We start from the raw sequence: 15,668 nt of genomic DNA, 5'->3' as shown, positions 1-15,668 counted from the left end.
AGTAACCGGACAGCTGGGGGGCAGGACGCTAGTCCTGAGGGTAACAGTTTAGACAGGAAGTCCTTCCAAAGCGTTAGTCTCTCTAAACCTCAGGGAGCTGCCCAGAGTGGCAGTGGTAACTGTAACTCGAGTCAGAATGCATCTAACTGCAGGTCAGCCAGGTATCCCAAGCAGTACACGATTGCAGGGCGTCTACTGACTTCTCCCGTAGCCCAGTCTGGCCTGGAGTCCCCCCGCTGCCTGCGCCTAGAGTCCGATCTGCCCTTCTGCAGTGGGCTGGGGCAAGAGAGCTTCGCCGTGCCCAACTTCCTGAACCAGAGCAGCGTGGGGGAGGTGCGGGCGGCGCTGGGCGACTGGGCGTGGCTCCTGGAGTCGGGCTGCCACCCCAGCCTGCGCCAGTTTCACTGCCTCCTGCTGACCCCGCCGTGCACCGCGCCCGGGTCGGCCCCGGCCCCCCTGCCCTGCCGCAGCCTCTGCGAGGGCCTGAGGGACAGCTGCTGGAGCCTCCTCAGCCACGGGCGTCTGCTCGTGCCATGCCACGCGCTTCCCGACACGGAACGCCCGGGACACCGCGCCCATCCCTGCCAGTTCGTTAGTGACTGCAGAGGTAACGGCAGGTTAAAATGCATCCCCGTCCCGGGAATGCATTTTGAACCGGCACGCCTGTCTGTCTGTCAACCCTCTAATTACGCCGGGTCACCTTTAATACTAAACCCTCCGCCCCATCCGGAGAAGCTACACCGGACTCAGAGGGGGGGGGGGGGGGTGTGAGCTTGGAGCGCACCGTGCGAGCGGATGGGGGGGGTCGCCATGGAGACGGCTGTCTCCTCGTCACTCCTGCGCACGCCCGGAAACGCGGCATGAATAACGCACCGTGTCACGGGTGTCTTAACACGTGGGACCTGCGCGGGCTCCTGTGCATGCCATACCTCAGCGCTGACTGACTCCCGCAGAGCATGCCACCAGTAACCTGTAGCTCACGCAGTCGTTCTTAATGCATCGCGTACGCTGTAACCGAAATAGCACGTTTTAGCTTATTTTTCTTAAAAAGCACCAGTAGTTTCTGAGCAGCCGCCTGTTCTGTGGAGTTTGGTGTTGATTTATTATTCCTGTAAAGTGAGAATGCTTGAACATGCTGAGCTGAAGTTGCGTCTTTTAAAAACTTGGTTCTGTTTTTCTTCATAGCCAGAACTGCGCGTAGGCAAGCTGCCGGCAGGAACTGACTGCAGACATCCAGTTGTGTGGTTATTTTTGGCAGAAATGTGCGGTGTGTTGGTCTTCCTTTGTAGCTCCTGATTACTTTAGCACACTCTTCAGCAGAGCAGAGACTGGGTGTAGGGGAAACGGCTGCTAATATGGATTCCTTTCCAGTGTAGAATGTGGACACACATTTATTTAAGGGGGTAAATGTCAACATACAGGCCTGCTTCGATTGGTGTAGATATTATTGGCAGGAAAATTCATTCAAAATAAGGAAAGCCCTGCTTTTGCCATGTGGACTGATCAGAAATGGAATATGCTTTCAGTATGTATTTTTGGGATGAAGCACAGAGCACAGAATGGTTTTCTGTTTCTAAATCAATTTGTTGATTTTTCTTCATAATCCAATTGTATTGAATTTGGTTGTATTCGGTTGTATGCGTGTAAAGTTCTATGAGTGCAACTTCTCTGTTTCTTGATTAAGTTTGCAAAACTATCAAGTTCTCAAAAATTGTACTTTAAAGACATTGGCTCCATTGACTCGCAGCAACTTGGATGAGATAAAGTCCTAAGATCATTGAACTAAATTGCTTCCTGGATAATGCATTGATATGAATTTTTGATAAGTTGCAGAGGAACACAGAACCTTTTCATTACAGATGGAGAAGCTGAGTTTGGGGCAGACGTGATTTGAGTGGCCTGTGTGTTTTCATTCTTTTTGTTCATTACTCAAAGTCTTAGGCAGAGCATTCCTTTCAGAAAGAGCCTCAGACCAGATATAAATCTTTCAGGAAAGTTTCTTCTGGACAGATGATTCTGAGGAGCGGTATGTTCTTATTATTTATTTAATTTTACCGCTTTTTATGGAGGAATGACGTTCCTTCCTGCAGCTGCATGTCGTGCAGTTGCATGCTGATGGATCTTTACATTTATGTCTTCTGAAGGAGAGCATCTGAATTATGGGCTTTGCTTGAGTGGAAAAAACTGAATGGATCACATGATTCAAGTATAAAATACATAATAAAATACTATGGTGAAATATCTCTCCCATGTTGTGGAAATCTCAGCAGAAAGTCAATTCTAGTTTGCTGGAATATTTCAAGGAATTCATTTTTATTTTGTAGTACCCCCCCAAACACACAGATTCACACATGTACGGGTACACGCATGCAGACACAGACATGCACATGCACAGACATGCACACAAAACACAGACACACCATACACATACACATTTTCTCTCTCTCTGTCACACACACACACACACACATATAGACCATACACATACACACACTCTCTCTGTCATACACACACACACACACACACACACATAGACCATGCACATACACTATCTCTCTCTCTCTCTCTCACACACATGCAGGCCCTGGACAGGGGTTGCGGCCCGGGGCAAGGGTTGAAAATTAGCCATGGGTAGAAACCTGTATGCATGGCATCTACTTTGTATTTTATATATAAAGCAATGTTGTATGCATTTGTCCCTGTTAAATAAACAAATAAAAAAAAACAATAAGAAAAAACACACACATACACATTTTCTCTCTCTTTGTCACATACACACACACACACACACACACACACACACACAGGCAGTGTTCTCATATACATTCCTGTCTTGTTTGTCCATGCTGTAGATGCTGTATCTGTGATGGTCTGCAGCAGCTAGTTTCCCTGCTGTAGGACATGGTATCTCCTGTGCGGTTTACAGCCTTCATGCAGTTTATCAGAGACATGGTATACACCGCTCCTGTTTGTCTCTCTGTCATATCAACATGCTTTAAATAAATGTGTATATTTCTAGGGGCCCGATGTCCCAAACAGGTTGCTGCCTCAACATGGACACGATGCGTCTGGTGCTAAAGTTAAATCAATGGACTACAGAAGTTGAGGCATTGAAGGAATTTCAATGCGGAGATATGGCTATAGACACCCAGTGCAGTGCATCTTGTGCTGAGTTGACTTTGAGTACATACATGGTTTGAATGCCTTTTGATCTGTCTGTGCCCCACTCTGTGACATCCACTTAGATTATAACCTAACCGCGCAGCAGCGTCTGGAATTTCCTGTTGAAGAGAGGCTTTGACAGGTCCTGAGGATAGGTTCTCCGGCTATGGATGGGTGAGCAGCTTGTAGCTGCAAAGGTGTAGGGTTTCTGATGAGCATTGAAATGAAGACAAAATGCTCCTCTCACGTTACTCTCTTTGGCATATTGGCTTTTTACCGATTAGCTTGTCTACAGACTGTGTAACCCGTTTATAATGCATTTGTTCTCTTTGGCTGTTCTGTGCTGGGTTTGTAAATCATGGCTCTGTACCGTCTTGGATAAAACCAGCAACTTCACACATCAAGCCTCTGGGTTTATGTGCTGGTTTCAGCAAATTGGGGCTACAAATAATATTAATGTAAAACTCAAGCTCACATTCACATATGCACGCAAACACAAAGGGGAGACGCCAATGTTTGAAAATGTCTGTCTTGATTAGCGTCGGTTGCCTTGCCTCCCATGTTGAAGCGTTGGCCTCTCTCTGCAGGGTGGTGAGCCAAGGCAAAGTGTGGCTGGCTTTCTCATCTCCATCAGGCCCCCGTGCCTCAAGAGTAACTCATTAATCAGCAGAAGGTTGCCCAGTCTTCTCTATGTTTGGTGGTTGCTGATGAGTCAGTTTTAATACAGATGAAAAAGCTGTTGAAATAACACCAGCACATTCCAGAAAGTCCTCTATTAGTAGTCTGTTCGAATGACCTACTTCCTATACCCAAGGTGTCAATCACTCTGTGTTTCCTGCTCAGAAATCCCTGACTCATCTGGATCCAGCTGTATTTAGGCTTCTGGGGGATTGGAAACGGATTTGTGAGCCCTACACTGCTGGAGTGTGACTTTTCTTCTTCGTAGTGGATAGAGGTGATGCCTTGAGGAAGCTGTAGAATGTTCCAGAACTGACGTGCGTTCAGGACGGCAAATGTTAGCTAACGCTAGCCATATTCAAACTTTTTTTCTGTTCGACGTAGAGCTCTGAGTGGCTCATGGTGCAAGCCCCTCAAAGCTGTAGGGCGAGGCCACGTTCCTGGTGACGAGCTGAAGTGTTGCATCCGCTCGAGGTTTCTCCTTCATGTAAATCAAGTCTTCAGTCTTTGGTGCTTCAGCGTACACACTGGCCATATGTCTGAGCCCTGGTGTTGTTGTAACCTTGTGTAGTTTTCCGTGGGGTACCACACCTCACATCTGCCCTGTCTCCGAGTCCCAGGACGCCAGCTGCAGAGGAGTGAGATTTATCTCCATATTTGGCTCCACCAGGCCTCTCGGTCACGGTTCGGGGCTTAAACCCTTCATATATCTCACATACAGCAAATGTGTGTTTTAATCTGGTTGTATAGCTGCATTAACTCTGAAGGCTTTCTCATAGGAAGCGCTGCAGCCCACTTTGGAACTTGGCTAATGGGGTCTCGCGGGCATTCTGCAGGGGTTTTGTGCTGAAGACAGGGCCGGGGCGGGAGACAAAATGGCCGCCGTGGGAAGAGATGCCCATTGTGCCCTGTCCCGTCTATGAGAGTTATGGGGGCGGGAGGGTTTGGGGAGGCACAGCCATGCCGTTCTCTGGGTTACAAGGATGCCTGTGACTGCCAGCAGACAGGATGGCAGAATATTTGTACTGGGGGCGTGGGGGACAGTCGAAGGACAGAGGCTGGCGATTTGGACCCGTGCCTCCTGAGATGCCGTCCCCCTGCGCTAGATGTACAGGAAGGAGCAGCACGGCTCTGGGAGAATCGCATGTCTTCTGTGCGGGGGCGTAGCTTTCTCATCTGGCCGTTGTGTGTTTATGGGCTAGAGTCCTCTGGGACTGCATGGTGAACAAAGACATTGATATGTACGTTTCAGGCCAACATTTTCTCCATTCCAAAACGCGTTTTTTAAAATTTGATTTCTGAGAGCGTACTGTTTCACAGAACAATAAGCAATAAGCAGTGCAGAGTGTTCAGGGGAATTCATGGTTTTATACGCATGTTTATCTGAGCCAGACAGAACCTGGCAGCTGGCATATCTGTCTGTTCATTTCACCATTTAGCATGGAGCAAAGCTGCGTGCTCAGTCCAATAATGGTCATAATCTTCCTGAAAAAAGAAAGTGCTTGCCAAAAAGCACATAATTGCCTGATGTCAGTTGTATGGTATGACTGATTCAGTAATAAGCATGAACTACAGTATGAGTATTGTTGCTCTGTTGTGGTTATGACGTGTCCCAGATTTATTTATACGCATATGTATTCGGATTTGGGTGTGTCAAGTCTGAATACCCTATTTGGAAATGTACAGTTAATGTGTTGTGTACACTATAGCTATTTTTCTGTTCCAGAAGCTGATCTATGATATATTGGAGGTGAAATTAGTGGCAGACAGTAAGCATCACACATAAAATGAAAGAACAGTGACAGAAAATAATGAACAACCCCCCGAATCTGAGTACAGAGATGACCTCTAACCAGCTGTGGCAGAGAAAGAGAAAACACTCTCACACAGGTTTGTCCCTGCAGGAACAGGTGCCGTTGGTATCCTGTGCTCCATAGTTCAGTGATACTTCTGCTAACCCTGGGTGACAGTGGGGCGGGTCTGTTGGTAATACCAGGGTGGTTGTTAATAATGTTATTGTTTCTCGGAAGTTCTGACCTCTATGAAAGAAAAGGGGCAGTTCTGGTGATCTGGCAGCAGAATGGTAAAGGAATTGCATTTATATAGCACTTTCACCCACAGCGCTTTACAATTGATGCGTCTCATTCACCCATTCACACACACCAACTGCAAATTGGGGGTGGGACACTTCGACACACCCGGGGCGGGGAACGATCCGGCAGCCTTTCCGACACACGGTATTGGTTTTCCGTTTTATCTCGTTGTGATGGGTGTATGTTAGGAAACCAACATAACAACATAAACAAACCAAGTTAAGCCTCTTCTCAAGCCTTGTCCAGGTGACCTACGGGTGTTACACTGGATGCGATGGCTGCTTCTTTCACTTCATGTTTTAAATGCTTCACTTGTTTATGGCAGGGTTTTGTCATTGTATGTGGAAGCCTTCAGAGCAATAAGGCCCATGGTAAGCGAATATGATGGTGTAATTAACGCAAACATGGATAGATGTACAGTAGATTTTCTGAGTGTGATGTGTCTGGTTTGATGGACGTTTATTTATTTTGGGCCTTGCACTGAAGAGTCTGTCAATAAGACAAAAAGTCCTCACATGGTAGAGCAGTGTATTAACAGCAGTCTTGTTAAACATCTCTTTCTAAGATGAGATACTCGATGTAGATAAGATTTTTATTCTGTATCTCTTCTGACTTGATTAGGCATGTCAGAACTAAATCCCTGAACCTCACACACATCTACCTCGCTCAAATTTCAGTACTGCACCGCCTGCATGGCTGAACGGGGAGATGATTACTCTGAAAAGCTTGAGCTGCATTTTTTGTGTTGTGTCTCGAAGCTGTTTTTATTTTTGGAAAGCACTTCACAACATTACTAAGGGAATGAAAGAAATGCCTTGATAAACGCTGAATAAAGATTTAAAGGCTACAGTGGGCACGTCTGTATACTGGGCTTTCACAGTTTCAGCTGATGAATTTGATATTGACTGTTACGTAAATCTAATTATTGCAGAATTGCCTGAAACACTGACGATTGCTTAAAATAAGCTCTCAGGATGAAACCTCGGCCTCTTGTGCGTAACGTGATTTGTGCTAACGGCGTCATGGTACACGGGGTTGTTTATAGGCAAACGAACCATAGCACGTTTTTCAGGCTTCGGAATGGCACACAGGATGTGCCGTTTTCCTCCCTGTGTCATATATAACCCACTGGAAGCCGTTGGTGGAGGAGGGTATGCCATGGGCTGGTTACAGTATTAGAGAGGACCATGGACATTTTCAGGACCCTCATGGAGATGTTTGGACTGGTGGCCAAGCGTAACCGTGGGGACCGGAGTTCACCATGGCGATTCAGATTCCTCCAGATGTTTCTCATTTTCCCATGGATAGCCCTGGAACATGCTGCCCGGCAACAGGGTTCCCGTCTCCACATGACCCAATGGTCATTCCTCCTGGCCTCTCGCTAAATCCCGCGTACAGCCTCACTGCTGACATCAGAGTCCGTGTGCGGAGAGAACTGTGTGTAGCTGTTTCACAGAACAATAAGCAATGGTTTACCTTTTAAAACTCTACCTTAGTCCTCCCTCCTGATTTCCCCCGCCCCCCTTTCTGATATCCCTATCCTCCTTGTCTAACGCCAAAAAAAAAGAAAAAAATTGCACTTATGATGACTATAAGTTTACAACAGCATTTCATGTGTATTTTCCTAGTTATGGATGTGATGCTTTGACTTGTGGAAGAACCTATGCACTTGTAAGTCGCTTTGGATTAAAAGCATCTGCCAAATGACTAAAATATAAATGTAAAATGTATGTGTGTCCTCTAACTCCCACATATAGGTTCAGTGTAGATGGAGAGGACCGTGTGTGTGTGTTTGTGTGTGTGTGTGTGTGTGTGTGTGTGTGTGTGTATCTGTGTGTGTGTGTGCACATGTGAGTGCTTGCGGGTCTGTCTGTGTGTGTGTCTGTGTGTTTGTGCGTATGTGTGTGGGCATATGGGTTCGTCAGTGTGTGTGTGTATGTGTATGTATGTGCCTGTATGTGTGCCTTTATCTGTTTGTGTGTGTTCCTGTGTGTGCCTGTATGTATGTGCGTGTGTGTATATGTGCCTGTGTGTGCCTGTATGTATGTGTGTGCCTGTGTGTGCGTGCATGCACGTGAAGCCCTTTCTTCAAAAGGTGACCGTGGCTTTTGTGTTGACCCTCATGATATAAACCAAGACAGGACAGAATAGGACCATAAACCCTGTCAGTCTGTTCAGGGTCTTTCTTTAGTTAATTCGCTGGAGGACTCATTTAGCTGTCAGAGGTTTGCAAGGAGAGAAAGAGGCTCATGGCTGAATAGACATTCCGATGAAAGTGCTAATTTTTAACCCCAAGAAAGCGATTGGTTTTACTGATTAAACTGGCAAGCTGCTGTTGCACAGATGCAGGGTTGCTAGTCTACATCCACTCTTGCTGTCTGGCTCACAAGTACAGAGACCACTTTAGGAAGTCGTCTCTGAGGGGAAAACCCTAATAGCAGTTTTCCCAAAACAAATGGAAAGTTTTTTTTTAGTTTAAGAGCTGTTTATGGATGGCAGTAAGAGTAAAGGTGTTTTCTGTGTCCAATTATGGTTGACTTCAAGTGTCGAAGTACACATTTGGATGTTTGTCATCGTTTTGTTCAAATGCTTTGCTTTTTGTTTGAATTTTGAACGGTTTACATGTAACATTCCAAAGTGACTTACTGGAGACTTTGATTGGTTCTTGTCTCCAAACATGTACATTCTTATTGGTTGAGTTATCAGTAGTTTTGTGCCTTTTCAATGTTGAGACATTGAAGAGGAATGAATGGCGTCTAACCATAATGCTACCTCAGAATAAGCTATTCTCTGAATTAACTTATCATGGTCCGGATTCAGTATATACTAACTTTAAATAAATTTTGAGTGTTAGTTATTACTTTTACCAGCACTGTTTGCGAGTCCTGCAGTTGTCAAAGTGTCATAATCAAACAGTAGCTTTCATCTTTAAATTCAAGTTCATCAAGTGTATATTGATTGAATCATTGTGCTGCTTCATGGTTTGTTGGTGCTCTTTTTATATGAATCTCTATTGTATCAGTCCTTTATCATCTAGCTTATCTTCACGAACTGACCCTAGGCTGGCCAACGGAGGATGGGCTCCCCCCCATATCAGGCTTCCTCCCACCATTTCTTCCCACAGGGGAATTTTTTTTTTCTTGCCATTGGGGAGTTTCCCCCTTCACTTGCTAGATTTGGGGGGAGGTGGGGTGGGTGTCTGGGTGTCTGGCTCAACCGTGCCAAATTTGTCCAACTTCCTGTGTCTCTGTAAAGCGCTGTACAAAAAACACTCTGTTAAGTGTGACGGTGTCTCTGTAAAGCGCTGTACAAAAAACACTCTGTTAAGTATGACGGTGTCTCTGTAAGCGCTGTACAAAAAACACTCTGTGAAGTGTGATATGTCTCTGTAAGCGCTGTACAAATAAAAGTGAACTGAGCCGAATGTCAGAGAGATATCTCCCGTTAGACCCGCTGTGCCGTTACGTTAATGTCAGAGGTCGGTGGAAGTGATGGAGAGACTAACCATCTGCTGGGGAGAAAATGTGGAACGCTCTCCACAGAGAGCTGGGGAGGGGGTGGAGAGTGCCGTTGAATTGAGTCAAATTCCTTCGGAAATCAAAATAAGTTATCTTTGGAGAATCGTGTTTGAGTGTAAAGCACTGTCAGGTCTTCAACATGGAGAAACGGGATCCCTCAAGAGCCGCGTTTTACGGAGACGTATCACGTTACCTCTCATTAACCCCTGTTGGGCTTGTTCTCCACAGGAATCGGTTGTTGCTCACTGCTATGTGTGGAGACGTGAATTTCGCCTGAACACAGCTGAAGCCCTCATGGGCAGGAAAGGGTCGAGTAACACAAAATGGCAGAATGCCAGTGTAACTCTAAATTATATGCTCCAGTGCCCTGCAGAGTGTTTCTTCTTCTTCTTTTTTGTAAAAGCAGACCACACTGCCCCGGGGGTGTTTTCAGTTGCATTTTATCCAAACAAACACCTGGATTGGGCGAGGGAGATTTATCACCTGCCACCAAGGAAACGTCAGTCTGTGATCCTGTGGTCCAAAGAGCCATTTACTCAAACATCCAACTGAAGAGCAGATGCCCTAGCTGGACTGGCCTCACTCTGAGTTGTCATAGCTGTGTAGCAGACTTTCTCACACACCATGAGGTTTCAGGTACGTGTGTGAGACACACTGATTTGCACGCCACGGAATCTGGACATTTTTGCAGATACATGTGTCATACCATGAGGTTTCAGGTACGTGTGTGTGACGCACTGATTAGCACGCCACAGAATCTGGTCACGTTTCACAGAGCAGACTTGCAGCTGCTCAGGTGTGATTACACGGACAGCAGCCACTTCCTGTTTGGGACCTCATCTTGACCAGACCTGCCATTTTTTCATCCCGCTAACTCGCTATGCCTGAGGTGTTAACCCTAAAAGGAAGAGGCCCAAAAAAATGCACTGTATGTTTGTGTTTGTCTGTGGAATATTTACTGCCTCTTGGTAGTGTATTTTCATTCCTGTGTTCCTGTATGACGGTCAGAGGTCAGATGTGGAGCATCTCATATGGATCTAGATGGTGCAGTGCTGCTACCATCTGCAAACCCGAATGATGTGTTCTTGTGAGTTTTGAATGTGATAAGCATTAGTATGTGTCACCGTGACATGTAAACACAATGTAAATGCCAAATGCAGTGAGTAATCTGCCATTTTGGTGCACCGGTTTGAGATAAGCCACAACTGCCCCTGCTATTTACTACAAGCAGAAACCACAGCAGACCTGGGGTAAATATGCGATTGTTTTGGAATCTAATACTTTTCTACTATTTACTGAGCTGTATTGGAACCTATGAAATACTCTCTAATAAAAGTACAAACTCCACCTCCTGGTCCTCTTGGTTGGCTCAAGACAAGGCAAGGCAAGAACAATCGAGCACAAAAATGTATTTGAACCAAAAACAATTACGTACAGTATTTGACCCAGGTCTGAACCATAGGCCTGTTTGCATTCAGCACGCGTACAGCGGAAGAGCTTCTGTTGTGGGATTGTTTATGGAAAGTGAGGGATAATCAACAAGATGTCGGAAAGCCTTCCAGTCAGCAGTGAATAGTCTTTGCCCTGTGCCAAACGGGTGAACACTACTCTGAAGACACATAACTCTCTGTCCCCTGTTTATGAAGCGCTTCAGTGTTCCTCGTGTCCACCCTGGACGATAGTTGGGAAAATAGGGGATATTTCGCCACAGCTGCACATTTCTTGTTGGCCTGCGTGGGTTCTGGCCGCAGACATGTCAGAAAGGTGAACCCTGATTGGTGAGACGTGTCAGAAAGGTGCACCCTGATTGGTGTGTCGTGTCAGAACGGTAAACCCTGATTGGTGAGACGTGACCAAACTCACACATTGGCCTCTGGATAGCTCTTTTGGAAGATTGGATTTAGTCCATCAGATTGAGCACTTTGTGTGAGATTAGATTTAGTGTAGCAGAATGAGCAGTTTGTGTGGGATTAGATATAGCCCAGATTAAAGGGCTTTGATACTGTTCAAGCAAACAGAAGAGGAGACCCTCTCGAATGTGAAAGGAACCTGGTGCTTTTGGGTGATTATTGGTACTCTAAAATTGCCGTAGTGTGAAAACCAGATTCTCATTTTCCCAGGCTGATGGCTGTATCATTCCCCTTCGTTTGCTGGGGCTAATGATGTCCTTCTGTATTGCATCATGAGTAAAGACATTTTGTAGTAAAGGGATTGTGATAAATTTTTATGCACTGTGATTTCACATTATTCCAAAATGGATGCTATGGATGCTATGCCTGTTCTAAACCTTGGGAATCCATCGCTCAAGCTTAAACCTTGAGGATTTAGTGTGTTGTTCTGCTTTTTCCCTTCATTGTGAGACGCATTTCTTTACATCAGCTGTTACCGAGAGTACTGTAATAACGAGAGCCGCAAAATAAATCTCACATGAAAGTATATATTCTCTTGGGGCTAAAGACAAACAGTGTCTGTTTAATAGATTTCATTTTTGGCCCCTAGAGATGAGTTTAGGGTTTTTTGGGCCACTTTAGGTTTCCATACCCCGCTCTGCTATTTTGGACCAGTGGGAAGGGGATTATTTAAATTTGTGCCTCCCCAAGACACCCTGAGCTGAAATTTCTTGTGAGAATCAGGGCTAAAGACAAGGCCGGGGTCAAACTTCCTCTTACAGTTTTTAGAATGGGAAATTCATGTTAGTCATCAGTCATCACTTTAGTGCTTGGATTCATGATGTTTGTTCTCAGTCCAAATGTGTTTACTTTTCCTCTGCACTCAATGACCTGGCAAAGTGTAAGGGCTATTCCTAGAGGAGATACAGTAGACATGTACTGAATGGTCAGCACAGTTTCCCAAGATAGTTTATGAAATAGGCATTCTCAGACAATATTGACATTTATTGACAATATTGAAAGACAATATTGTCCAACAGTGTCACTTGAGCGTACCCACATGTCTTATGTGAGGATTGAATATTAGTCCAGCGAGAAACAGGAATGAATGTAATTTGCTTCGCACTTTACTCACAAAATGCTTCAAAATTAGCTAGCACTTGTAGGCAGCAACTTGTCTGTTTTGTGTACAGCTCTTACCTGTTAGCGCTCGCTGCCGAGGTATGTATTGAACCAGACTAATAGTCTGTGCTTGCTAACCGAATCCTGCACTGTGCCGGTCTCACGGTGGCTGACCCTGTGTCCTGACTTCCTGTTCCTCTCCTGGCAGGTGAAAGTGGCGTGTCCCTCCTGCAGCTGATCGGAGACCCTCCCCCCGAAGAGATCACCAGGGTCTATGGCCCCGACAACAGTCCGGGCTACGTGTTCGGGCCGGAGGCTAACACGGGCCAGCTCGCCCGAGCCCACCTGCCCAGCCCCTTCTACCGGGACTTCTCAATGCTCTTCCACCTGCAGCCCACCTCCAGCAAGGCCGGAGTCATCTTCTCCATCACCGACTCCTCCCAGCAGATCATGTACGTGGGCGTCAAGCTCTCTGCGGTGGCGTCTGGGCGGCAGCGGGTCATCCTGTACTACACGGAACCTGACTCGCAGGCCTCCTACGAGGCCGCCAGCTTCAGCGTCCCCTCGCTCGTCAACTCCTGGACCCGCTTCGCCATCGCCGTGGTGGAGGACCGCGTCAGCTTCTACCTCAACTGCGACTCGGAGCCCCAGGTGGTGCGCTTCGAGCGCTCCCCCGACGAGATGGAGCTGGAGGCCGGGGCGGGGGTCTTCGTGGGCCAGGCCGGAGGAGCCGACCCAGACAAGTTCCTGGTATGTGCCTTTATTGCTTATGGAAGTTAAGGTAGTGTTCCACCGAAAACAAATCTTTGGTCTTCCAGATCAATTATCATGAAGTATGGACTTCTAATTGACAAAATATGTCAATTAGCTCATTTGCATAAAACGGCTGCCGGGCATCACCCGAGCCTTGCCTCCTGCGAACGGGCAAGAACCAGACCATGCACTTGCGTCTGTGTAAAGGCATCTTGCCCAAACTTGCCCATAGTCTTGCCCTTTTTTTCAGGGTTTTATGGTCTTCTTTGTGTGTGTGCCATTGTAATAATATGAACTCTGCCAGGCATTGTTCAGAGTCCCTTGAATTCATGTTGATGTTTAAGTGAAGTAATAATTATCTACATTTCTGCCAGCTTTGTTAATGTTTCTCTTTTCTAATGCCATGCAAGGTTTTCATTTTTGAAAGAACATTGTGCTTTACGCCATTGGACGCATTGGGAGGTACACCACGTGGCAACACAACTGTATGAAAGCACAGAATGTGGAATCTGCTTGCTATGAGAACTCCCTTGTGATTTTACTCTTAATTACTTAAAATTGGCTTCCCATGAACCAGAACACATAAACCATAAACAGTGCCCTCGTCACCTCAAGGTAGCTCGAGAGTTAATTACATCGTTCCACCACAGGGGAATAATTAACTTTCCCTGGTCTTGAACTGACCGGTTTACCATTCCCCCTGATGTGTGAACACAGACAAGGTGACTTTATCTGACCCCTCTCATAACCGCACAGACTTGGAAAACCGATTTGGAGAAGTTTTTTTGGAGGCCAAAAGATATGTGGAATCATCACTCATATCCCCATACATCCTTAAAGCAGAGGAGTTTAAACCGCTTGACTGTAAAAAGAGACCCACTCATAGAAGGCTTGCTGTGTCTTTCGACCGTGTACGTTACGTTTGCAGTGGCACATTCGCTTAACATACTGCCGGAAAGTTCCTTGTGTCACGTTTTCCAGGGCAGTATGCCGTAGGGTATGGACATGAGCACTGTCCCGCCCCAGATAGGAATCTGTCTGCTGGTCTTTATGCTTCTAGCCGGGGGTTGACAAGAACAAACGCAGTGATTTAGGCCCGATGACTTGACCAGCTGGGTAGGCGCAAAGGTCGCCCTAAGCTCTGTCGCGACGAGATGGGACAGCCTGTTTCCCAGCAGGTCTGTGAGCCGCTTAAGTCCAAACGAGGGCTTGCAGTTTACATAAACTACAGCCGTTTGTGTGGCTCAGGCAAGGTGTCCGTCATGAGGAATTTTTTAATTAGTTCAAGTTGGGTGGAAAGTTGAAGAAGTTTTCTCTGCTATACCAAATGCATGTTTTATGGGCTTTAGGGTGTATGTTATGAATTAAAAATGCTCGAAATTTAGAATGCTTAGAAATTTGCTGGGTTTTGCAGAACATTTGGTGTTGGAGGTTTGTGTGGAGTTATTGAAGCCTTTGTCCACAGTGTTTAGTGTGTTTTTGTTGGTGTTGTTTCACAGTGTTTAGTGTGTTTTTGTTGGTGTTGTTTCACAGTGTCCAGTGTGTTTTTGTTGGTGTTGTTTCACAGTGTCCAGTGTGTTTTTGTTGGTGTTGTTTCACAGTGTCCAGTGTGTTTTTGTTGGTGTTGTTTCACAGTGTCCAGTGTGTTTTTTTGGTGTTGTTTCACAGTGTCCAGTGTGTTTTTGTTGGTGTTGTTTCACAGTGCCCAGTGTGTTTTTGTTGGTGTTGTTTCACAGTGCCCAGTGTGTTTTTGTTGGTGTTGTTTCACAGTGTCCAGTGTGTTTTTGTTGGTGTTGTTTCACAGTGTCCAGTGTGTTTTTGTTGGTGTTGTTTCACAGTTTTCCAGTGGCGTGTTGCATCCAGCTGTACTGTCTGAGCGTGTGAACATGAGGGCCACGCCCTGGTTGTGTCTGAGCGTGGGCTGAGGGCATGAACGTGTCTCTGTGTCTCCGGGGTGTGTGGCGGCCGTCTGGTTTGGGGAATGTGCCCGTCTGACCATGCCGGGGGGTCTGACCCTGCCTGGGGGAGCTCTAATAACGGCCGTGGGAGAGGGGCACAGGGAAGTCCGCTCGGTCCAATTATCCAAATATCCATGGCGACAAAATGTGTCAGCAGCAGCAGGAGGCTAATGGCTGCCTGGCTGTTATAAGTTACGCTGATGTGAGACAGGTAAACTTCTGCACGTATTACCCACTCATGTTCCAGGGGGTCTTGTCAGAGGGTCGGCATTCTTGTTTACCTCTGCTACCATGACAGCAACCCCCAACCTGTCTTCACTTACAGAATGTAATAATCCTGTTTGAAGCGCTGCTTCTCTCTGGCCTGCCTGGAGCAGTGGCTGTGAACATGGTGGTCACAAGAGGAATAAATTAGGCCATGTGATGACATTAAAAAAACAGCAAACAGAAAGAATCTACAACTTACTGTAGTCATTACACTGCTCATTAATATTC

The 15,668-nt window shown here is 46.2% G+C and overlaps 1 protein-coding gene across 6 annotated transcripts in view; it reads left to right on the top strand.

The window, feature by feature from the left end:
* LOC133116209 (collagen alpha-1(XVIII) chain-like) overlaps positions 1 to 15,668 on the top strand; it is a 90,837-nt gene that overhangs the window by 46,050 nt on the left and 29,119 nt on the right. For 4 of the 6 annotated variants that reach the window (XM_061225535.1, XM_061225539.1, XM_061225537.1 and 1 more), the window contains exons 2-3: positions 212 to 607; positions 12,671 to 13,212. In XM_061225535.1, the coding sequence (XP_061081519.1) occupies positions 212 to 607; positions 12,671 to 13,212 (938 nt within the window). The remainder of the gene's footprint in view (positions 1 to 211; positions 608 to 12,670; positions 13,213 to 15,668) is intronic. The other 2 variants (XM_061225540.1, XM_061225538.1) reach the window with 1 other exon arrangement.

This window comes from Conger conger, chromosome 17 (assembly GCF_963514075.1).
Source record: "Conger conger chromosome 17, fConCon1.1, whole genome shotgun sequence".
In the NCBI taxonomy this organism is placed as follows: domain Eukaryota; kingdom Metazoa; phylum Chordata; class Actinopteri; order Anguilliformes; family Congridae; genus Conger; species Conger conger.
The sequence above is the reverse complement of the archived record's forward strand: the minus strand, read 5'-3'. Positions and strand labels throughout refer to the sequence as shown.